Source organism: Heteronotia binoei, chromosome 6 (genome assembly GCF_032191835.1).
Source record: "Heteronotia binoei isolate CCM8104 ecotype False Entrance Well chromosome 6, APGP_CSIRO_Hbin_v1, whole genome shotgun sequence".
NCBI classification, from domain to species: Eukaryota; Metazoa; Chordata; class Lepidosauria; order Squamata; family Gekkonidae; genus Heteronotia; species Heteronotia binoei.
Genome location: NC_083228.1, coordinates 27,000,317 through 27,026,231, shown reverse-complemented (window position 1 = coordinate 27,026,231; position 25,915 = coordinate 27,000,317). Strand labels below are relative to the sequence as shown.

At 44.0% G+C, this 25,915-nt stretch overlaps 1 protein-coding gene across 3 annotated transcripts in view; it reads right to left on the bottom strand.

Annotated features, from left to right (window-relative positions):
• LOC132573592 (hexokinase-1) overlaps window positions 1–25,915 on the bottom strand; it is an 80,891-nt gene that overhangs the window by 24,593 nt on the left and 30,383 nt on the right. For all 3 annotated transcript variants that reach the window (XM_060241160.1, XM_060241159.1, XM_060241161.1), the window contains exons 2-3: window positions 15,322–15,484; window positions 12,668–12,816 (exon numbers count right to left, since the gene is read on the bottom strand). In XM_060241160.1, coding sequence (XP_060097143.1) covers window positions 12,668–12,816; window positions 15,322–15,463 — 291 coding nt within the window. In that variant the 5' untranslated portion in view covers window positions 15,464–15,484. The remainder of the gene's footprint in view (window positions 1–12,667; window positions 12,817–15,321; window positions 15,485–25,915) is intronic.

The window sequence follows — 25,915 nt, the reverse complement described above, 5'->3', positions numbered from 1 at the left end:
GTCTCTGTGCAGTCCCACACATGGGTGACTAGCAAGCTGAAAGTGAAAAAGGAAGGTGGGTGCTGGCAAGAAAAAACATTTTCGTATTTACAATGTATGCATGTACTCACCTGGGGTGATTTCAGTGGAAGATGGACCTGAGGACCGCTTGGCCGAAGGAGGCGTCTCGTCTGGCACGAACATCCAAAGCATAGTGGGAGACGAATGTAGATGGCAAGGACCATGATGCAGCAGAGCAAACGTCCTCTAAGGAGATGCCCTCCAGGAAGGCCGAGGAGGTCGAGACTGCTCTAGTCAAGTGAGCCTTAAGACCCTCAGGTAAAGGTTGGCTAGCAACTTCGTAGCACAACCTGATTGCAATGGATACCCACTTAGAGAGTCTCTGGGTAGAAATTTTGCAACCTCTCTGAGGGTTGCCGTAGGCCACAAACAAGTTAGGGTCCTTACGGAAAGGTTGTGTACGAGAGAGGTAAAAAGACAAAGCTCTTCTGATATTGAGGGTGTGTAGAGCTCTTTGTCCAGAGTCTTTAGGATCAGGAAAAAACATGGGCAACGAAGTAGAAGTTGAAAGATGAAATTTCAATACAACCTTGGGTAAGAAAGCAGGATCCACTCTCAGGACCACCTTGCTCCTATGAAAGACCGTATAAGGTGGATCAGAGCGAAAAGCACACAAGTCACTGGCCCGCTTGCCAGAAGTGAGTGCAACCAACAGGGCAGTCTTCCAAGAGAGAAGGCTAAGGTCCACAGTAGCCAGGGGTTCAAACGGGGGTTTCATAAGCTGTGCAAGATCTAACGACAAACTCCAAACTGGCACAATCGGTTTGATAGGAGGGTGAAGGTGCAACATGCCCCTGAGGAATGATTTGGATAGTCTATGGGAGAAAACAATCTGACCATCAATAGGCTTATAGAAGGCTGAGATGGCTGAAAGGTGAACCTTCAGGGAGGAATAACGGAGGCCCACAACCTGTAGAGACAGAAGGTATTCTAGGATCGAAGGGAGAGGTACAGATTCTGGATCAAGCTGTTGAGAAGAAGCAAAAGAGCAGAAACGTCTCCACTTGCATTGGTATGAGCGCCTAGTAGAAGGTTTTCTGGCATTTAGGATAACTTCTGCAACTCCTGGTGGTAAAATCATGGCCGAATTCTCCATGCTGTAAGCCCCAGGATTTGGGGATTGTGGTGCCATACTTGGCCGTGATTCCAGGTGAGGAGGTCGTCTGCCAAGGGAAGGCGACGGTAGGTTTGATTCGACATCTGAAGGAGTCTCGTGAACCACGGTTGCCGTGGCCACCATGGCACTATCAGGATGCAATCTGTACTGTCCCAAACAATCTTGAGTAGGGATCGAGTGATTAGAGGAGTTGGAGGGAAAAGGTAGTGAAGTGGGCCCCTCCAAGTGTGAAGGAAAGCATCGTTGCCTCTCCTGGAGTAAAAGAGAGGACATTTGGAATTGTCCTTTGTCGCAAAGACATCTATCCGTGGACGACCAAAGCATGCGAAGATGCGACACAGGTAGCGTGGATTGAGGTACCATTCGTGGTCGTCTATGTGAATCCTGCTGAGGGAGTCGGCCAACACATTCTGTATTCCTGGCAGATGGATAGCAGTCAGGTAGATGTTGTTCTTGATGCACCACTCCCATAGGACTAAGGCTATGCGACACAGATGTAGAGACCTGGTCCTGCCCTGTTTGTTCACATAGAAAACAGTGGCCATGTTGTCGGACATAATTTGAACATGTCGATCGGCCACAGACAGGAGAAAAGACTGAAGAGCCCTGTGAACAGCAATAAGTTCTAGGCAGTTTATATGCATGGTCCTCTCAGACGCAGTCCACAGACCCCTGACAGTCTTGTCCTCTAAGTGGGCTCCCCATCCCCACTTGGAGGCATCTGTAGTCACAATGACAGAAGGAGGGGGAAGGACAAAAGGCATTCCACAGAGTAGATTGTTTGGTACAGTCCACCAGACAAGGGAGAGTTGAACGTCCTGAGGTACAGTGAGGAGAGTATTCTGTGGTTGTACGTGTGGATGGTAGGCACGAACAAACCAAAGCTGGAGCGGACGCATACGCAGTCTTGCAAAGTGAAGAACGGAGGTTGTTGCGACCATGAGGCCCAGGAGACGTTGGATGATGATGGCAGGCTGTGCTGGAGCACATAAGACCTGTTGGGCCAGAGACAGAATAGTATGAGCATGATCCTTGGGAAGATAGACGAGGTGAGGAGAAGTACAAAGATGAGCACCTATGAACTGCAGATCCTGCGTTGGGGTGAGGTGAGATTTGATAGCATTCACGCACAGGCCCAAGGAGGCGAGAAGGGAGAGAGTTGTTTTGAGATTCTTCGCCAATTGATGTGCTATGGGAGCGATGAGCAGCCAGTCGTCTATGTACGGGAACACTGGAATGTTGCGAAGATGCAGAGCAGCTGCCACCACTGCCATGCATTTTGTGAACACCCTTGGGGCGGTGGACAGTCCGAATGGGAGGGACCGATACTGGAAGTGGTGTTGTCCCATGGCAAAGCGGAGATATTTGCGATGCTGAGGTCTGATGGTTACGTGGAAATAGGAATCCTGGAGATCCAGGGAAGCCATCCAAGAATCCTGCGGGATCAGGGGGAGGATGGATTGGACAGAGATCATTCTGAATTTCTTGTAGACTATACGCTTGTTTAGCCTCCTGAGATCCAGAATGGGTCTCTTGCCCCCGTCCCTCTTGGGGACTAGGAAATATCGTGAGTAGAAGCCTGTCCCCCGATGTTGAAGGGGAACAGGTTCTATCGCATCTTTTTGGAACAAGTCCAAAATCTCTTGTTTGAGATGAGGAGATGGTGGAGTGACGATGAAATGGTGGTGGTGAGGTGGCAAAACGAACTCGATGGCGTAACTTAGGTGGATTATGGTGAGCACCCAGGAGTCTGTGGTGATTGAGCTCCAAGTCGGGTAGAAGGGGAAGAGTCGTGTGTGGTAGCGAGGAATCAGCTGTTGGGAAGGATACAGAGGGGAGTCAAAGAGACTGCTTGGCTGGCTGGGCAGACTTCTTGGTCTGCTGAGAGCGTGGCCTCTGTGGGAAGAGCTGTTTCTGCTGAGGAGTCTTCCTTTTCCAATAGTCTGGTTGTTTAGGAGAGCGTTGGCGCCTCTGAAAAGATGGTCTCCAGGGCTTAGGTTGGTTAAACTGTTGCGAGGCTGGCTGAGAGACCCCGAGGCATTTTGCCCTCTTGCGGCCGACATCTACTAACGTAAGGACTTCATTGGTGGAGGCATGAAAGAGGCCAAGGCCATCAAAGGGGAGATCTTTGATCTTTTGTTTGATGTCCAGTTGCAGATTTGTAGATCGAAGCCAAGCGTGTCGACGCAGTGCCACAGAAGAAGCAAAAACCCTAGACGAGCAAGAAACAGCATGTCTGATAGAATTTATTTGCTGCTTGGAAACTCTTGAGAGCTCGGAGACTATGTTGGATGCAACTTTCTGGGAGGTTTCGGGGAGAGAAGGAATAAGAGAGGTGAACTGGTTGGTGAGATTGAACATGTAGGCAGAAAAATAAGCCAGGTAGTTGTTAACTTTAGAACTGGTAGAAGCCTGATTGTAGATTTTGCGAGCCAGGGTGTCCAATTTTCGGCCCTCACGATCAGGTGGTGTAGGGTGTCTAGAGGGTTTTGCTTTGGTCGCAGAGTGCACTATGATAGAATTTGGAGCAGGGTGTGAAGCCAAAAATTTGGACTCTGGAGCATGTACCCTGTATAGGGAATCGAAGCGCTTCGAGGTAGGTGGAATGGAAGCAGGTTTGTCCCAGGCCTCACGAAGCCCTTCCAAGTGCACTGGCAGCATAGGCAGGAGATACCCTGGTGGGAAATCAGCCTGAACCAAATCGTGGACCACATCAGAAACTTTGGGTGAGTCCAAAGGAAGAGTAACATTCAAGGCATCGGCCATGGTGGTGATCAGATTGAGGTAAGCCTTGGAACCGTCAGATGGAGAGAGACGGGTTGGATGTGCAGAATCAGAGCCAGGAGATCAAGGAGGGTCCTCGGACTCAGAGGAGCCAGACTTGTCCCCATCGGATTCGGATTCCTCAGGTTCTGGTGGAGGAGATACAGGCTTGGCAGGTGCAGATGTGGATGCAGGGTCTTGTGCCGGCAAGGCAGTCGAGGTCGTCGTCGGTGCTGAAGTCCTAGTCGGTGCCGAAGATATAGTGGCGCAGGCTGTGGCATGGGTTCAAGGCATATAAGACTCACGGTACCGAAGAGGATCACAGTCTCGGGAACATGGTACCGAGAGCACCGGAAAGCTTCCTCAGAGGAGGAACGAGAGTAGTGATGGTAGATGCGACGGTGCCCAGGAGAAGGTGACCTGGAGAATGAGGAGTATTCATATCGATCCCTGTGGTAGTGATCCCGGGGTTCACGGTAGACTGGAGAGCGTGATCGGAGATCACGATGTCAAACCGGTGAGGGAGAGCGGACATGTTGGGTCGAAGACTCTCGGTATAGAGGGGAAACTCCAAAGTTGCGAAAAGATGTTGCCTGAAGCAGAGACTGATGATGCTCTTGATGGGAAGTCAGAGGATCCGAACGCGGGTTGAGTTCGAGGATGTCAAACAGCATCACACCATGAACCGAGGGCGAACGAGATCGAACAGGGATGACTTCGACTGGAGCTGGAGAGTGAGGTGTGAGCTGTGGCATGTCGGAAATGACGTCGGAAGGCGGCGAAAGCTCTGGTGGAACTAGAGGTTGGATCGGAGCCGAGTGGGTAGAAACCGATGTCATGGCTGTTGAAAGAGTAATCAAAGTGGTTGCCCTCGGAGAAGTTGTCGGTCAACCTTGTCGGATCACGAGGTTTCTTCGAAGCCAAGACCGAAGGATCGGTGTGGTGACACTTCTTCGAAGACTTATGGCCGGTATCGGAGTGCTTGGATGCTCTCTTGTCGGACTTATGCTTCTTAAGAGGTTGAGGAGCGGCTGACACAGCCAAATCTCCCGCTCTGGTTGGGGAAGGCGGCGAATCAGAACTGGGCATGGCCCAGAGAGATTTTTCGAGCAGGAAATGCTGAAGTCTAGCCACTCAATTTTTTCGCGCCTGTTTACCGAAGTTGGAGCAGTGTGGGCAAGTATCGACCCGATGAGCTTCACCCAAGCAAAAAAGACAGTAGGAGTGTCCATCTGAGGTAGGAATTTTAAATCCACACCTCCGACACTTTTTGAAAGTAATTTTCCCTTCCATACGCTCCGGACAAGGGAGGGGAGAAAGAGAGGAAAAGGAAAGCGCAGAAAACAAGGGCTTTTTTTAATGTTATAAGGACGAAAAAGAGAGTAGAATGGAGATAAAGAGAAAAGGTGAATACGATACCAAACAGGGGAAAACGAGCTGAGAAGAAGGGAACACCGCAAGATAGGTGTTGTCCGGGCGGCAGAAAGGAAGAAACTGAGTGGGAGGGGTGCCTCCTGCTCACTCCAGGCATGCGCAGTCGATGCCTGCTCCCCAGGGCGAGTGGGAGAGCGCACCAAAAAATGCTTTTGGCGAGCTATTGGAGACTCCGGGGTATGGATCTGTTGCCTGCGGCAAGACCCATGTGTGGGACTGCACAGAGACCACGATGAAGATCTCCATGTTCAGAGGCCATGTACATGTGAATGCCAATTGCTGGAGAGCATTCAAAGGAGAGATATTTTGACCTTCACACCCTGTCTCCCAAGAGCATGTGGCTGGCCACTATGGTAAATGGAATGCTGACCTCTGTGGACTTTTGATCAGATCCAGCACCACCATGGCTCTTCTTGGGTTCTCTTTTTGTTTCATTTTAGGCCAAAAATTAACTAGAAATTGCACAGCACGTGGCAGTATAATATGAGCCAACTGAGAGGGCTGACATGGCCTCTGGTGTCAGGTTCTTAATGCCTTAACCCTACAAGTTTTGTTGCCAGTGCCAGAGGATTGCAAAGAACAGTTTCATTTCATCAGGTGAGTTGTTAACAAAAGACAAAAAGTTCTACTGTTTGGTGTCTGGATTTAAAAGTTTGAAAATCACTGACACATGGTGTTGATTGTCCATTTTAAACTGTTCCAACTGTATAAATTATCTTATTTTACTGATTTGTTGGGAAAGTGTCGGAGAATTTTCTTTAAATATATTTAATAAACACTTACTTTTACCACAGTTCCCCAAAACAACCTGAAATTCTCAGCAACAGTATGCAAAGGCCAAATCAAGATTCTTAAAAATCAAATCATTATCAAAACCTAATTTATAGTGAAGAATCGCATCTGAAAAATATACTTAGGTCATGAACTAGAGGGTACTGGACATTTTGACACTGGGCCCTTAAAGTTTTATTCTAGGGTCAAATAACTTGAAACACTATTTCTAACTGTAGAATGAGGACATATTTTTCACAATCCAGCCAGCACAGACTATTAATCTAATCTTATAATAACTGTTCATTCATATAATCTGTCATAACTACTAAAAGCAAAGGCAAGAATAGGTGTTGGTTGCAGAAATCAGAGTTTGCTTATCTATCTAAAACAGAAATTGGTACAAGTTGCATACTGGTACCTTTGACCATCATCAACCCAGGCCTTTCACAGTAACCAAACCCAATAAAAGCCTTTCAGGCACATTCCAATACCACATCTGCAAGCTAAAACAGCTGGGCTGATGTTTTAAAGAGCCAAGCAGCCAAAAGAGCACAGCCAAGCTTGCGATCTGCTTGACCGCCTACCAGACCTCTAGGGTCAACAGTCATGCTGGGACAGGCCCCTCTCCTTATGGCAGGGCCTGAAAAAAGCAAGAGAAACAGCAATGGAAGGTGTAAGGTGGGATCAACCCATGGCAGAATCGCCCATAACAGATTCCAATACCTGAAACTCTCACAGGAGTTCTTAGTGGAGACAGCAGGAAAAACTCCTCTAGCCCTTCTGGGCCAGCCTGAGTTGTTGGTAGCAAAATGGATACAATAATGCGTGCATGTGAGAAAGAACAAGAGACAGAAAGAGCTTTAGTTTAGAATCAGGACCCTGGCTATACGACAAATACAGCAGTTGGATGAAGGAGTTTCATTTCGTCCCAGTGACACAAACAAAAAAATGATAATCCACAGATAAACGTGGCTCTGTCTTGTGCTATATGTGGGTGTGAAATCCTGTTTAACAGCCTTCTCATTTCACGAAAATCATATATTTATACTGAGTGGTCAAAGCACTTCATGTGTGTGATCTCAGTAATTCATCTTTAAGATAGGTCAATATTTGAACTAAGGACTTCCTGACACACAGTTCATGATGTAGCACAATGACAGAAAGTAATCCTTGTTATCTTTGCTTCTGATCTGAATCTTTAGAGTGCAAAAACAAAACCTATTTGACGGCCCACTGATTGGCCCAACTACAGGTTGCAAAAGATTTCCCTTCCATCTAACAGGGAGACAGTTTACAGTGCCAATAAAGGCAAAGACCTGAAGCAAAAGAACAGGCTTGACTCAGGAGCACTAGCAGGCAACAAAGTTTGTTCTTAACCATCCTGGCATCCATGTGAACACCCACAAGGAACATTTCAGGGTGGTTGTCATTTGTTTATCATAAGTTGATTCTTTGCACCTGAAACACCATCCCAAAACAATCCAAACCACATATGTATGAGAGGTAATCCCCCAAAGATCTACAGGCCCTTTAAAGGGCTTTCAAGTTCAGCACTAGCATTTTGAAGGGGCCTAGAAGCAAACACATCGTAGCTCATGCGGTTAAGCTAGAACAAGAGCAATATTCTTTCTAAAATGCTTAGTATGGCAAAGGTGACACTCAAAGCAGCCCCTGCATCTTCCCCATAAGGAACCAAGGGGAGAATTCTGTACTACAAAATCTCTAACACTTTTGGCCAATTCAGGTTATGAAAGTCAAGTTACGAAAAAGAAGAATAGTGCAGAATACAAAATACATACCCTCAAAACATAAAAGGAACAGTACTAAAACAGAGCCTAAGTTGCCTTACCTTAAGATGAGATATTTATCAAACACTCAGAAAAATGCATCATCAAGGCACACTGCCATGGCAAATTACTGCCAGATCTAGAACTACTTGTGAACTTTCATGGTGTGGCAACATGGACTTCAACACTGCCATATAAAGAAATCTTATTGGTTACAAAAGGATCTATATTACACAGTAGATAGGATCTCCCACCCCGCAAACTACACGGCATGAATTTAGGCAAATTAGGACGGCAACAAGAAACCTATGATGTGATTCAGAACAGAGGGAACAGTAACAACATATAATGTGAGAGATCCTCCAGCTCAGGAGCTCCATATACCTAATCACAGAGCCAAAGGGATTGGATGTCATCAGCAGGCCAACACAGCAGCTGGCATGGCCTGAAAATTAAGCATTTGTACACTTTACGCTTTTGAAGGATCTAAAAATGCAGCCCCCAAAGTATTCGCTGCAAACATCCACCTGGGGAGTTACTGGGGAGTCAGGGAGGGATGGTGGCTCAGTGGTAGAGCATCTGCTTGGGAAGCAGAAGGCCCCAGGTTCAATCCCTGGCATCTCCAAAAAAGGGTCCAGGCAAATAGGTGTGAAAAACCTCAGCTTGAGACCCTGGAGAGCCGCTGCCAGTCTGAGAAGACAATACTGACTTTGATGGACCGAGGGTCTGATTCAGTATAAGGCAGTTTCATATGTTCATAACTACACCAAGGATGATCCAAGTCAGATTCTTAGCTGACAGCAGCAGGATGTAAGAGCGCCCTCTGCAGGATGGACTCTGTGGCAGTGGATCCCCATCTGGGACTAGCAAAAACCACAGTCCCTCCAGTTTTCAGAACAGCAATTTGTTGGTCCTTATCTAGCTCATAATAGCATCCTGGTATATATACTCAGGGATTCCACTGCTGCTCTTGGATTTGAGGACAAACAAAAATAGAGCTAAGAGTCATCATCCTACTGATGATGTTGCAGTCCACGTTGCCAATCTCTCCCAGCAACTGTAGAGAGGTGTTTAAAAAGAGATAAAACTTAAAACTTGTAAACTCCCTCCCAGGTAAAAATCCCATAGATTTTAAACATCAAGCATCAGCTCTGAATACAACCACTGCAAATGTAGGGGGCTCCCCCAGGCCATTCTAGTGGACCAGAAACATTTGATGGATTTACGGTATAGTAAGGTATAAGAAAACAGAATTGCACCCACCCTGTCTGGCTTCAGTGGTAGGTCACTGATCAGAGCAAGTAAAGTGGCTTCAGTCCCAAACCGTCCTGAAATCTTAATGATACGGATCCAAAAATTCACTTGCAACAAGACAGCCAGTGTGGTGTAGCAGTTAAGAGCTTCAGACTATGATCTGGGAGATGCAGATTCCAATTTCCACTCTGCCATGGAAAATTGCTGGGTGACCTTGAGGACAGTCACACACTCTCAGCCTAACCTACTCCACAGGGTTGTTGTGAGGATAAAATGGAGGAGAGGAGATCAATGTAAGCCCACCGGGGAGAAAGACGGGGTCTAATAATAAAAATAATGTGCACAGACTTCACTCATAATGGCAGATTTAAGATATCTCTGCTGCATCTGAGGAATGTTATGTTCTGTTGTTGGAATAATAAAACAAAAGAGGGCTTAATAATGTACAATGAATTTTAAGACACACTGCAGCTTTTTAAAGCCCACTTTCATTTTATTATTGGAGCTGGAGAGCTAAAGAAGCTAGAGAGTTTTTAAAAACCTCAAAGCTCTGCAAGTAGTGCTCCAAAGAGACTGAAAGCACAACATGCAGCCCCATGGAAACAGGGTCTGCCCCAACCGTTTGAGCATAAAGAAGTTCATCAGGCAAGCAAATAAAGCATGCGTTGAACTCTCCCAAGCACAGAAATGAATGAGGCACATGACCCCACACAGAACCTCTGGTGCTTCAGTGTGCACCAGAGCTGCTCGACTAGAGACGCAAACGTTTTCAATGAATTGATCTTCAAAGCACTTCTAGACTTCCAAGCATTCACAACAGTTCAGAAAGGCAGCCAAGATTTAAACTGAATGCACCAGGCTGGAACGCAAACAAACAGCGAAGCAGGGACGTTGCTCCTTCGAAAGTCCTCTCATGTCCACACACAAACGTTCCAGCTAGATGCCTGCCTTTTTTTGCAATTGTTATTGTCTTTTTTAAAAAGCTCAGTAGCATTTTCTAAGCCCAGGTTCTCAACAGTCCAGTTTCCACAAACAGTAGATGACAGGAGGGATTTCTGTCTGGATGACATCACTTTGGACAGCAAGTGTGGGCTGGATCCTCACAAGATAGAATGATTAGTGGTGTCATAAAAAAATTCTTCCTTGCGTATAGAACCCTAGCCCATAAGGAAGGCGGACTAGCCCAGGAGCCTTGTCTCCGACATCTAGTTTTCCAGGTGAAGGGAATGATTTTTTTAGCATGAAGGAGGATTTAGCAATGGTGGTTTCAACCTGCAGCCTGTAATGGTGCAGTTTAGACACAGGTTTAGCCTTCAGGCAAAACCTATGTCTAAACTGCACCATTTCAGGTTGCAGGCTGAAACCATCACTGCTGAATCTTCCTTTATGCAAAAAAAAAAATCATTCTCTTCACCTGGAAAACTGGATGCTAGAGACAAGGATCCTGGGCTAGTACTTTTTCCTTATGGGCTAAAAGGTGGGCAGGCTTGTCAAGTTTTCAACCAGCCCATGCATTTTTGGCTCTTACACTAGATCGGAGTGCAGATATTAGCAGGTGGGAAACTTTATTCCATTGCTTCATCTGGTAGGCAGATCAAGTTGTTGCCAAAATGCAGGCCAAGAGGTAACTCACTATAAAAAGGAGCTGCTTGACAGATATCTGAGGGTGGCTTCCACATTACAGAAACAATTTATTTTTTTTAGAGATTTATACCCCATTTTTCTCCCACGCCAGTTTCGTCTCTGAAATTCTGCCCTCACAAGCACAGCCCTGGGATTTGCATGAGGCTGAGACAGAGTCTGACTCAAGGCCACCCAGTGAGCTTCCACAGCGGAGTGGGGATTTGACCCTGGGTCTCCTAGATCCTGAGGTCAAACTAAACATGATGGCCTCCTTGTGGCTGTCATAAGGATGCCACCACCATTTCAAAGACATTTCAAAGATTTAAATTGCCATGAGGGCCCAGTCCTGATCAGGCCTGCAGTGTGTGGCGCTCTTGAATTCAGTCATAGCTTCAAAGAATGTCCTGCTACTTCATCTATTGAGAATTTTAGCCTAGCTCCTTAAAACTGCTAAAACGTGAGGGTAGGAACTGATTTGCCTTGAATTCAACGGAAGTTCTACCAACTGACTCCTTATAGCTGAAGTGCAAATGGAGAACTGAGAATGTAGCTGAGCAAGTGAAGAAAATGTCCTTCCAAAAATGGAGATGCAGACACACATTCCTTCCCTAATCCCAATCAACCACAAGGTTTATAATCCCTAAAAATAGTGAAGCGGATCTCTCTTAAAAACGGAATTCACATACCATATTTAGAAGGCCAGTCAAATATGCATGTAGGTAACTCAGACAACACTTCAAAGAATTAAGGTACCAATGACATAACCACAGTCAGAAACCCTAAATTGTTAGCTTCCCCAGTACTTGTAAACTTATATTAAGAGGTAACTGAAGGCTAAACTAGCCACTCAGCACAGCCCTTGCTCTGGACACCTGGGCCTTGCTTTGAACACCTGGGCCTCTGCACACACAGCTAATGAGAAGAGGACGTAAGGTGCCATTTGATGGGCAGAAGTGGTGGAAGTGGAAGAACTACTGCATGTTCCCTTTGAGCTGCCAGTTCTCTCACACTTGTGTCTCCCAGCCATGCCTCGCAAGCTCATCGGACATAAATGCTGGGAAAATGCCAGACTTTGCCCAATTCAGGAAAGGCACCGTCCCAAACACTCACTGAGCTTTTCTTCTCAGTTTGGCAAGTCACTTCTGGGCCCCACCCCCAGCGCACCTGCATCATCTGTGATACAAACATGTCACTGACATGCTCACATCATTTCTGAGCAATACAGGCATGCTGGGGGAAGTGCAGGACACAACCCAGAATGACACAAGCACACCAGGGGGACAATGTGCTTGAATCACTTCCAGACAGTGCAGGTACACTGAGGGCGGAGCCTAACTGGTTCAGTTTGGGTGAGTTTCTTGTTCTGGGGTTCAGTTTGGTCCACAAGCCCCAGACTGAACCAGGCTTTCCTATTCTGTGCCCTGTCCTATTTGCCTATATACTGCTCCATTCATAAATGAGCCTTGAGTTATGGTCCTGGTCTTGAATCTTGATATCTTCATGAGCCTGTCTTTGAAGCTCTCAGAATACGATTCCATGAACAGGTAAACAGGCTGTGATGTACCTGATACTGTTTTAAACTGATTCCCTTTCTCTAACAAATAGATGTTTTGTAAGAAAAAACTAGCCTTCATCCGAGTCTAATTACAGCAAAGATGTGATCTTAAAATAAAAAGGCTAACTCCACATGAAATTATTTCTGAGATATGTATCCTAGTTCTCTTGAATATTCAATTCCTAGCTACTATGAATCAAAATATGAATTACAGTAAATCCTACATATCTTGGTTTAATAAGCATGGCATGAAAGCTTTAAAAAGGAATTCAACAGGGCACTCTTTGAAAGGACACTTACCCGTGTCCCACTTCCATGCATGATATCTTCTGGAGTGTCATAAATCTCTGTTTCCATTTGCACCGTTTGCTTCTTCTCATGAGAGACTTTCACTCGCAGAATGCGAAAGTAAGATCCACCAAGATCCAGTGCAATGAAATCCCCTTTCTCTGTTTCGGAAGAGACAAATCACTGCTTAAGCATCAAATTACCTGTTCTATAATGGCTTTCCACCACTAACTAAATAAAACAATGCACTTAAGCACTGGAGGCTTTACTATCAGCAATTACCTTTTGACATTACAAATATATTTGATCAGCCAAGGGAGGACATTTGCCCTAGTCTATCAGCACAAACAAACAAAGGCAGCAATCCTTATTGGTTTAGCAAACAGATAACCAACAAACACAGGTTTTGGAACAAAACTAAAACCCTGATTGTAAACCTAGTAGAGATAACACTGAAGATAAAGTAGAAAGGAAACAAGTACACACATGGGGTTGGATTCAATCATTTTCTCCACTAGTGAGAAGTGGAGCAGGGTGTGTTGTTCTTTGACCACCAAAAAGCTATGCTGGGGGTCATGAAACCTACACAGAAAAAGCAATGTGGAAAGGAGGCGAATTAGGTGAGATAGAGTGAAAAGTTGGCTGGGTCCAATCCAATATTCAAATGGTTTTTTTTAAATGGCTGTTCAGCACCACAGGGTATTTTCCTGACTCTGCATCAGCATAGGAAATTATCAAAGCAGGTTGTTTATTTGCTGAAAGAAAAATTAGACACAAACCCCTCCATCTGGGAATCTACAATGTCTAAATGCTTCGTGTTCAAAAGAACATCACTTCGACACTCATCTGACTACACAAGCAATCCAATTTTTTCAAAAAGTGGTGCAGCAATTCTTTCAGATGACGTGTATGTAGCTTAGGTGGTGCACTTCAAAATCCCTGATGCCACAACTCTGCTATTACATTTAAAGCCTTCAGAATCCTTAGCAATCTTGCAAGGGACCACAGATTGTGTATTTCTGGTCATGCACCGCAACGGTTTGGTGCATCAAAGATTTAGGCTAACATTCATTGCAAGCCTGAAGACAAGTTTTATAATGTTCTATGAATAAAAACAATTAAACTTCACTTGTCAGTACAAGCACCTCACATCAAGTTATAATCATCATTATAGCCCATCGTTTGTTTAAACCGAGCCATTGCCTTTGAAAAAACTGAAAAATAAACACTAGAGCAGATGGCCCTCTTCAAGAGTAAATGAATCCTAGAACACACTTCAAACAAATGCTGCACTTTAGAAATGTCCTCTCTGGTAATTTGCAGCGAATTAATACCGTCTGCAAAGTGAAAATTGGCATCCCTGTCAACAACACACGCTGGATTTCTTCAGGTTAAAGAGCTGTTATCAAATAGAAGTTCCTCCTGCTTAATTAGCAGCCTGAAATATTTGTAAAACAGCAATTTAGCTGTGTAGCCACAAAACGAACATTTAAGGCCATGGCTATTTGAAATGCACCTTAAAGTAGCTGGACGAATATTTTTCAAAGAGCTGAAAAGTGCCTAACATGAAAGGAAGCACACTCTGAGACAGATGGAAGCAAGCAGAATTAATAACTGGTTCTTTCTACTTGTCTGACTAGTACATTTTTATCCCACCCTTCCTCAAAGGTCAGAGCAACATATATGATTCTTCCTTCCTCAGTCTATCCTCACAATAAGCCTATGAAGTAGGTGAGACTCTCATTGGCCCATGGACATCCAACAAGCTATTACAGAAGCTTTTACAAGCTTTTGCAGAAGGGGGGGGGAGGTGTAGATCAAAACCTGTGTTTCCCAGATCCTCGTCTGACACTCTGACCCACTGTAAGAACATAAGAACATAAGAGAAGCCATGTTAGATCAGGCCAATGGCCCATCCAGTCCAACATTCTGTGTCACACAGCGGCCAAATATATATATATATATATACACACACACACACTGTGGCTAATAGCCACTGATGGACCTCTGCTCCATATTTTTATCTAACCCCTTCTTGAAGGTGGCTATGCTTGTGGACGCCACCACCTCCTGTGGCAGTGAATTCCACATGTTAATCACCCTTTGGGTGAAAAAGTACTTCCTTTTATCCGTTTTAACCTGTCTGCTCAGCAATTTCATCGAATGCCCACGAGTTCTTGTATTGTGAGAAAGGGAGAAAAGTACTTCTTTCTCTACTTTCTCCATCCCATGCATTATCTTGTAAACTTCTATCATGTCACCCCTCAGTCGACGTTTCTCCAAGCTAAAGAGCCCTAAGCGTTTCAACCTTTCTTCATAGGGAAGGTGTTCCAGCCCTTTAATCATTTTAGTTGCCCTTTTCTGAACTTTCTCCAATGCTATAATATCCTTTTTGAGGTGCGGCGACCAGAACTGCACACAGTACTCCAAATGAGACCGCACCATTGATTTATACAGAGGCATTATGATACTGGCTGATTTGTTTTCAATTCCCTTCCTAATAATTCCCAGCATGGAATGCTGACCCTCTGACCCTCTCTGGAAAAATGAGTGTAACCCATGGCTCACACAGCATACATTGTAACAACCAAGGAAGTGTTTGGTGTTTAGGACATCAGGTTTGTTTGTGAATGGCAACCATGCATCATAGGATACACAATTCTTACCTGAGCCGTCAGGAATAGACCTCACAAATGTAGGCAGCATCTTGACTGTCGCTGTTGGATTAAAATCTCTGGAAAGGCCATTCTGCATCTCCCTCCTGAAGCGGGCCATGATATCCAACAGAGTCTCATCAGAGAGTCGCATGGAATACAGGTATTTATCGATCTGAGGAGGAGATAGAAATAAACACAGGACAGCGCTTGAGTGAAGGTGTATGAATGATGATCGTGTTGGGAATCCATAGCAAGATTTGAAGCAAGTAATAATATAAGTTAGAGGTCTGAATATGTCTGCTGAGCGCCATCTATGATCACCAAAAGCCGGTATTAACTGGAAGGTACAACACTCCCAAAAACTGTTTACACATTGGTTCTGCCAAAACCTTAAAGGGAGGGAATTCCTCAGTTAAAAACAACCAAAAAAGTGTGTCTTCATTAGCAGTGTATTGGAAGGGTAACGTGGTGCTCACAGTCAAATGCTGCAATGCAGCCAAAGAGCTTATTTATTTATTTATACCCTGCTTTTCTCCCCATTGGAGACTCAAACTGGCTTATAACACTGCTTTCCCTTCCTTCACTACAGCCTCACAACAAAAATCTTGTGAGGTAGGTTAGGCTGTGACAGTGCGGCTGTCCCAAGATTACCTAGAGAGCTTGCATGGCAGAATGGGACTCTGAACCTGATTCCGCCTGGTTGGACATTCTACCACTATGCCATATTGGCTCTCACACTTGGTTGAGCTGGTCTCTTAAAGATCCTGGTCACAAGCCACTTATTTAGAGATCTTCAAATTGGGCCTGGAAAGCAAGAAAGAACACGAGCGTGCCACAGGTATGCAATACGCCCCACAATGTTTTCTATCAACTGAAACTTATATGATCTTCTGATGCTGCCTTATACTGAATCAGACCATTGACCCAACTAATTCAATATTGTCTGCTCTGACTAGCAGCAGCTCTGCCATGTTTCAAGCAGAGAAGGATCTTTCACAACTCCTCCTACTTAAAATCTTTTTAAGAGGGGATGCCAGGAATTAACTCAGGCATCTTCTCTATGAGTCCTTTTCAAGTAAAGCGGGATTTACATGCTTAAATAAAATGTAAATTTTATCTTCTATTACTGAGCTATAGCACCTCCCCAAGGTTCCAAACCACCATCAAGGGCAGTCCCAAGCAAAGCACACTGCAGTAAACTAGCCTCAGAATTATGAAACAGGCTTTAGAAGAACAATGGAAATAAAATGGAATGGAACTACATGTGACATGGCATAATAGTTCTGACTTGAAATGTGTCTTTTCAATACACTATTTCTTGATTTTTTTTTAATTAACTCTTGCGTTTTTCCAGAGGATCTGGACAAAATTATACTGTTTAAAATTATAATTATTTCAGTTGGTAAGGTATCGTCAACTCCATTCACCAAATTGAAGTCTCTATCCCCTTATCCACTTGAAAACTTGTAACAGTACCATTGACACTACATACACCTAAGTCCATTTCACGTTGCCCAACAGGATATCATTAATGTTCAACAACCAAAAAACCTAGATAGAATACTGTTTCCTGTGACAAGATTACCATCATTTCCACTTTGCCAAACCAACAGCAACCTGGTGTGCCATATACAAGAGGCCAAACTAAGCTTATGTCTGGGACTCGGAAGCTGTGTGGATTGAAAATAATACTGGGACTGTGTGCACCCAAAACTCAAGGCCTTCTTCAGAATAGACCAGGGGACTGCAACATTATCCTATTACTGGCAGGCCATACAAAGCTGATGAATTGACCAGGCCCAATATAAATCCTGGCCTTTGGTTGAGCCAACAGAGCAATACTAATTGTACTTCAGGGTCCAGCTCCATCAACACACCTTTAACTGAGATGGAGAACAACCACATCTGATCTGGATTCAACCAAGGCCAACTATTATCCTGGCCTGAATCTTATAGTTCTAATCAGGACCTGACTGCACAAGTAATCCAGTCATTGCAATATTTGCAAGAGCACCCTTGAAGCAATATGCAGTTTGGGAGCTTATCCCTACCATCCTCTGCAAAACTGAAAGAATTTCTGGGACACTTCTCTTAGATCATGCATTGTAGCCACTCAGGATAATAAAATAACCACATAATGTGCTTCCACATTTTGTTCTTAAACAGACAGGCAAGCAAGTAAGTAGAAGGCAGGGCTTCCTTATCCCAATTTCAGCATACTCTATGATTTGTAGAAGAGTAAGACCAGTTTCTTTTCTCAGCAGGGAAAAGAGAATTATGAAGATTTTGCCAGATTCAAAAAAAGTTAAGGAAACTCACTCTGCAGAGTTGCAAAAGGCTGAGGAGAGAGTCACAGAACGGCCAATATCACAGTGTTCATCACACATTACAATTTCTGCAGGAAACACCAATGTTACACAGGTGTTTCCTGCAGCAAAATTTCCTCTAAGCCTGTGTTAGAGATGCCAGCCTCCAAGTGGGACCTGGGGATCCCCCAGAATTACAGCTCATCTCCAGACTATAGAGATCAGTTTCTCCAGAGAAAATGGACGCTATGGGATGGACTCTATGGCACTGTGCCCCACAGAGGTCCCTGTCCCCCCCCCAGCTCCATCCCCAAATCTCCAGAACTCTGCCAACCTGAATCTGGCACCCCTACCCACTCCTTCCTTTCAGTTACCGGGAGAGGGGGGAGGGAAGAACCTGGCAACTCTAGTCTCTATGCACATGTATCTTTAAATATCTGTGTACATGCACACAGCAACAATCAGGACGTAACACTGGTGCTTCTTGTCACTATCATCATGTGTAGAGCTACTGTGAGTCATGAGCTAAGCTGGAATCCATACTAATACAGCAAGCAGTGGTCATACACGAGGATATGCACTAATTAGCTGCTGTCCCAGTGACATTCTGGGTGCATCTGCCGCCAGAGGAGACAGAACGTGTTTCCCAAGTGAGTATCAAATGCTGTTTGCTACTAGCAGCAGAGCGTGCTGATTCCTTGTCTGATGAAGTGTGCTTAAGAGCACACGAAAGCTTACATTCTAAATAAAAATTGGTTGGTCTTAAAGGTGGCACTTGACTCCTGCTTTGTTCACCTGCTTCAGACCAACACGGCTGGCCGCTTGAAAATAAAAGAGTCAAGGGTTCTGTTTCAAGTTCTGGAAAAGAATATTCTCTGTCAGTTACAAGGGCTCTCTTCTGGAATACAGCCAGCTCATTGCTTCTGCACTCTCATTACATGACTCACCAAGTCAGCTCTACACAACTCAGTGAGTGAAATTCTCCATTATATTCATAGGGTATAATGGAGCCGAATATATTCAGATTTCCCAAATACAAACCTGAATACCAGTACAATACTGATACTGGTATTTGGGGGTTTATGAGAATACCAAATATTTTTGGGTCCCCAACACCCAAATCTGAATAAAACCAATTTTTTTCTTGCACACCCATAGTGCACACTGCACTCCTTGTGGGTCCCAGAGAAAACCTGGACACACAGCATCAAGAGTTGAAACAACTGTCCAGAACAGTGTCTCCATATTCGATGTTTTATTTTTCCTTATAAATAAACGACTGCCATTCATGCAGGAAGATGAAGAGAATATTCAGCAGCAGTAATGGAGTGCAAGTTAACTTGTTTTATGCCCCTCGCTGTTGAGAATCAATCTACATAACCCCATTCCGAGTTGTGTTCTGGCAAAGCAATGATGACCAGGAAGAGGCCCAGATTTCCTTTCTTTGCCAAGTAAGCCCAGTGGACAGCAGCAAGTGCACTTGTTTATTATAAGAATTCTCTTTAAAAAGCAATTTTGCCTGTTACTGGGCCATTTTTGCCTACTGCCTCTGTTTCAGCTGTTTCAGTGGTATGTTAGACACAGAGAAGGACCTTTCTCTGCAGTTCCACACACAGCAGCAGCAACAGGGAACTAACTACACAGTGTTGAAAGACAGCTCTTGCATGGTAAATCTAACTTGGCTACTTTCCCCTTTATTGCAGACTCAGTTCTTCTCTGGATAAAAATAAGCTACAGACATAATGATTTGAAGAATACTTCCCATGGAGGCAGCAGCCCTGAAATGTATCAGCATTAGCTACAGGGTCTCACCACCAAATGAATATCCCTGAAACTCCACTGTGAGAGAGACACACCACAAGACCTTGACAACTCGTGCATTATGAAATTTCCTTTTACTGGCCACACCGGTAGCACTGCAACAGGCAACAGAACAAACTGCTACACAATCCAATTTATTTTAAAGCATGAAGAGCATTTTGCAATTCCTGAATCAGACTTCTTTTATATCCAGGTCCTACAGACATCTTCATAACACTCTGGAAAACATAATCTCTGTTGGTATCCTCTGTTATAATCTAATAAGAGATTAATCTGTCAGAGTCCTCTTAATGGATGAAAATTGCATTTTTATTTTAAAAATGCCTGTTGGAGAGCTCATTCAGCTGGCTGGCTGCCTACCCGTCCTAAGATTTTGTGACAAAAACAGCTCTACACAATTGATCATGAAATACATCTAAAGATAAATTTCTATTTTTAAAATCTAATAGGCCACTTATGCCAACCGGAGACTTAACTAGAAATGTTGAGTAGGTCTTTAATATTTTCTATATAAATAAAACAAAATCTTGTGTGCAAGTGATATGTACCATGCATTTCTGAAAACCAAAATGCCCCCTTAAAAAGCTTTCTAGACATGTTTACAGGGAAAAGATTACCGCAGTTTAGAATTACAGTATCCTTTGCACAGGCAGAAGCTGTTACTACTACTACTACAACCACCCCCACTTTAGCAAGCAGCTTCTAGTCTCTCCCCACAATAGTGCCTGAAGTATCCACAACACATCATGTTGGATCCCAAGGAACTTTCCCCCTCACTCAGGGGCTCTTGTGCAAGGAGAAACATGAGAGAGTCATCATCACCAGCAGACCCTGAGTCAAGGTAAGGTGGATGTACCCTGCCTTGTGTTTCTGTTCAAGAAAAACATCGTGGAAGGTATATGTCAGTACCCTTCCCCATAAGAGTTTTTCTTCGCTCAAACCATATTGAACCTGATCAGAAATGAAAAATCACTTCTCAAACAGTAGCTCTTGCACAAATGTAACTGTATTAAGTAAAACTTCTCTCCCACATGGTGGGTCCAACTCAATGTCTCCTTTAATTACCACATAAATAATCTACCTGATCCAGCACATTCGCCATCCTGTCACTTCCTCTAGCATATATGCTCATCAGTTTCAGAACATTTGTAGCATCAGACAGTCACAAAGCCAACAGGGCTAATTAAATAATTTAAACTAATCTAAACTAATAAAATAATGCATCACAACACACCCAGTAGGTTGTATTTCATTTGTGCCTTGGCACATTATTTTTGTGTTAGATTTTACTGATACAACACAGAAACCAACACTTTTTAAATAAATAAGCACTGAATTAGGCACTTTCATACATGCTAAAGAATGCACTATTAATCCATGTTTAAATGCATTTAAGAGGTAGTCTGCAAATGAACTTTGATATTTTGCACAAAACTATCCAGTTGCAAAGTACATTCAGCGTGTGTTAAAAGTGTCTTTTAGAAGTACTGGGTGATTTTTATTTATTTCAAAAGGGCTGGCGTGGCTACAGTGTCACACCCGACCAGATATTGTATTGCCCTTTTTAACATCTATTTACAGTGTTATAAACCCTAACAGAAGAACACTGGCAAGTTATTGGCCACAGAAAGCAATTACTTAATATCTTAGTGATCTAAAGACCATTTACCCTACACGGCTTATAACTTCATAACTTCCCATAACATGGTTCACTTATTTGGGGGGAAAATATGTGGCTGCTGAAATGTAACTGTGAAGGCAAAAGAAATCAACTGATTTAACAGAGGCTCATGCAACACCCTGCATGGGACAAGTAGTTTTATTTGCCATCACCACTAAACAGACTGGCTGGGAATGGTTTCAAAGTTTTAAAGGTGTTTAAACCTAACACAGTTGACGGTTTTGTTGCTGTCTTGGTTGATCTTCATCCAGGGCGCTTTTTTTGTAGAAAAAGCTCAGTAGGAAATCATTTGCATATTAGGCCACATCCCCTTATGCCAAGCCAGCCGGAACTGTGTTCCTGTGCATTCCTGCCCAAGAAAAGCCCTGGAGATGGCACAAGCAGCAGACATTACTGCACACAAGCAGTACTCACTGTGAACCTCACAAAGAGCCACATTTGTAATAACCATTGGCTAAAGAAGTCACATTTACATCCATCCCTGGTATGAGGCCTACACCTCAAGGAAGCTCACAGTTTACTGGTTCCTTCAATAGTAGCTGTTTCTAGGTGGAAACCATCTGCAAACTATGAGGCCCACTAGCACCAGCCTTGCCCATGTTCCTGAAACATGGGGCAGATAAAGGCAGTGCTCAGAAGAGCCACAAGGCATGTCAGATACATGAGTCACTGAGAGTTACTGCTGAAGGCAAACTAACACATTAAATTGTTTTATACTGGTGGGGGGATTAACCTACCTAACTTTGAATTGTTTACTTTGGTGCTCCAGGATGTGATGCAGGGCTTTCTCAACACCATCCCTCTAACTGGGAGTACCAAGGTATGAACCTGAGATCTCATGCATGCAAAAAATGACACATGGCATTGCTTTCAGAACTGGAAGTCTGCATAGCATTAGATCACAAACAGGCATCATGTAGCTGACATTACAGAAAAGTGTATGTCTCTCATTTCTTTAGAAATGTTGCTGTGTAATAATGATGTTGTTGGGCTTGCCCCTGAGAATCAGCTGCACAAACCAGATAAGGCAATACCTTGGATATTTTGTTGGTGAAGATATCACCTTACTCACTATATGTTTATCCATTGATACTATGCAGTGCAAATGCAAGGAGAAATTCAACACTAGATGACCTCCATCTAGGTTGGATACAGCTGAGAAAGCTGGTCTACATCCAAGTCACCTGAACAATCAATCTTTGGCACAAGGAAGCCACATGAAATTTTGGGCATACAATTCTACTGGCCCTCACGCAGATAAAGCACTTGAGTTTGGCCAAGAGACACAACTTGCAGAAGGGGTCTGAGGAAAGGTGGTGGTGGGGGGATTCTGTGCTTGCAACTGCAGAAACTATACCAAACCCACAAGCCCAAGTATACTTCATTTGCTTCCACGTGGAGGTCTTTCTCTACCTTGGCTCCCCAACTGAATCACTCTTTTAAAAATTGGGTTTCCACTTGACATTTCTGTCCTTTTTCTAGGTTTTCACCGTCTTCAGTACATTCTTTTCCAAACCTGGTTTACACCATCCTTTTTTTTCTTCTTCAAAAGAACGTAGCCCAAATGCATTAGTACTGCATCTGGAAGGAATGGCACTCCTTTTTGAATCCTGGGGGAAATCCTGCTAGTTCTGAATAAGCACAGATAATCGAACTGCATGAGTCAAGTCCCTAATTTAAGCCTCACCTCATCTACAAATATATTCAGGAAAGCCACCATCTCTCATTCTCAGCTTCTCACATACAATACAGGGAGAACAATACTAAGGTATCCTGCAGGGCTACTGCAAGAATTATTGTAAAGCCGGTGAAGGGACAGTCTATAAATACTGCATATTGTGATTCATGAACTCCAAAATGAATAACTGGTTTTAGTGTGAAAGAGAATTTTAAACCAACACCTGCCCCCCACTTCCTCACTGAAGTCACCTGGGAACTTCCTTGCCCGCAGGCTCCCTTCCCACAGTGCATCTGGCTTCTGCTCTGGATTCTCTGTTGGCCTGTGAGGTCATGAAGGGATGGGTTGGGTGGAAGACTAGGTGGCCTTTCCACTCTGACATTTTATGTTTAGCTCATCTGCATGCATTCCTTAAACCATGCCCTACCCAGCTTTCCACTGGGAAATTATGCTATTTGTTATGCTATGCTATATTGTGTTATAACTTCTGATGTAAACCGTCCTAAGCCCTGATATGCAGGGGAAGACAGGACAGAAATTCAATCACAAATAAACAAACAGGGATATCCCACACTCTGGGTCAAACTGGCTTCTGAGGCAGCCAAAACGCCCATTTTGTTGCAGTCAAATAAGTTCAAAATGGAACGAGCCTGCTGGTTTCAAAGTGTGGCTTAGCAAAGCACCAACACCCAGCCTCCCTTCTTGGTATGCCTCTGCAGCGTGTCCTGTATGCCAGAGCTCGTGACTGCCAGGGCCTCTCTGCATGGTTTTATCACTAATTTATAAATATAGCTAGTCTATGGAAGGAGCATCCATTTTACATGAGCACCGTTTTTTGTCACGGTCTGCATGGATCTATAAATGCAGACGTATTATTCAGATTCAGGTAACTGTAGGTCAGGACACGATTCACACAGCGCAGGAAGGCTTGCACAGAACCAACCAAGAACGAATACAGTTTATTTTCAAGACAATATTTGACAAATCACAAACAAGGAGCTTCACAAGCAGAAAGGGAAGAGTGGGCAAAATTTGATGTGATCTGGTATGGGGTTGGCCCCCTTGTAACTTCAGTCAGGATAAAATGTAAGCCAGAGACATTAAAGGGGAGTCATGTCCTAAGTGGATATGGGAAGATCAAATATGAATATTCATATCAACTCTCAGAGGGGCAGTTCCCTACTGAAACACCTAATGATCTCACAATGCACCATACACAGACCGGTAAGGCTGCCAACTTTAGCTTGGGAAATTCCTGGAGATTTTTTTTTTTTGGGGGGGGGGGGTACCTTTGTAGGAGAGAACCTGTGGAGGGATTTCTCCTGGAATCTATGGTACACCATAGAGTCTGCCTCTGAAAATTGCCATTTGCTCCAGGGGAACTGATCTCTACGGTATGAAGATCAGGTGTAATTCTTGGAGATCTTCCAACCTCACCTGAAGGCTGGCAACCCCAAAGACTGGCCAGCCCCATAGCTGCTCTCTACAGCAACCCACACACCACAGAGTGGCTTATGCCACTGACTGAAGAGTATTGTTGGCATTTAATGGCATATACAACTTTAGAAGATAAGCAAGATGAGCACCTGAGATGGTGTAGTTGATGTTGTTAGGTCCTGTGATTGTAATTGTGTTGTCTGGGTATATGTGGCAATAAAGCTGGCATCTGAGTTTACTGCAAGCTCTAGCACAGTGTCCATATGAACATATGAAGCTGCCTTATACTGAATCAGACCTTTGGTCCATCAAAGTCAGTATTGTCTTCTCAGACTGGCAGCAGCTCTCCAGGGTCTCAAGCTGAGGTTTTTCACACCTATTTGCCTGGACTCTTTTTTGGAGATGCCAGGGATTGAACCTGGGACCTTCTGCTTCCCAAGCAGATGCTCTACCACTGAGCCACCGTCCCTCCCTTTTATTGTGGCTCCACTGGCTGTTTTAGTGGCTGGGAAGGAAGGGAGGGTTGTGACCAGAGTGACAGGGGGGAAAAGAAGGGTCTTCTCTTCCCTCCCTGCTGCTCCTGCGGCTGCCCTCCCTTCCTCGCCATTAAAATAGCTGTGCCAGCGGGGCAGAAGCAGCGGCCCACCTCCCTCCCAGTCAAAGGGCCTGATGATCAGTTGTTTCGCAGGCCCTTTAACTAGCATGTTCAAACTAGCTGCTATATTATTGTTGGTGAGGTTGCCCTTCAGTTCTCTACACAGGGCAAACAGGTCAAACCCTATACCAAAGGATAAATAGACACAAATCTGATATAAAGAATCACAAAACTGAGAAACCTATAGAAGAACACTTCAACCTTCCAGGACACTCAATGGGGGACCTCAAAGTAGCTGTTTTCTTACAAACAGACTAGAAAAAGGACTAGAAACAGACTAGAAAAAGGAAATTGCTGAGTTATCTGTTATTCCAAGACTCAGGACAATGGAACCCTCAGGGTTTAACACAGACATTGATTTCTTATCTCACTACACATGCTAATCTCATTCAGTTCTCACATCGTTTTTTAAACTCCTTTATTACACCGTATGTTAAATTGCTGCTATTTATAGGTCTTACCAGTCGCCTTCATCCACTTAGCTATATTTACTGCTCAGTTACTTATGCGTTTTTACTCTAATTGGCCTTTCCAGGCAACATCCTCCTTAACAGTTATCTCTACGTAATGGTTGGTGACTTGTGTTTCAGTATATCTGAAGAAGTGTCAATGCGCACAAAAACTTATACCCAGAATAAAACTGTCTGTCTTAAAGGTGTACTGGGCATAAACCTATTCAGATGTCACAAAAATTTTCCCCAAAGAAGGGAGTCTGCTTCTTTTAAGGATAGTGCAGACCAGAAGTGTCAAACTCATTTTTTATGAAGGACGGATCTGACATAAATATCACTTCATTGGGCCAGGCCACTTGTGCCATAAAATGATCAAGGGAGATGCAAACTTTATAAAGGACCCAGGCAAACCCATTTAACAATATTATTTTTACACAATGTACTAACATGCTTAAAACATTAACACCCTTACAATATTTCCTTACAGTATCTCCCTGATGCCCATCTTTCCATTTCCACCACCCATTACTCATTAGCACTGGGACAGTACACAGGGATGTTCCATACAGTCTC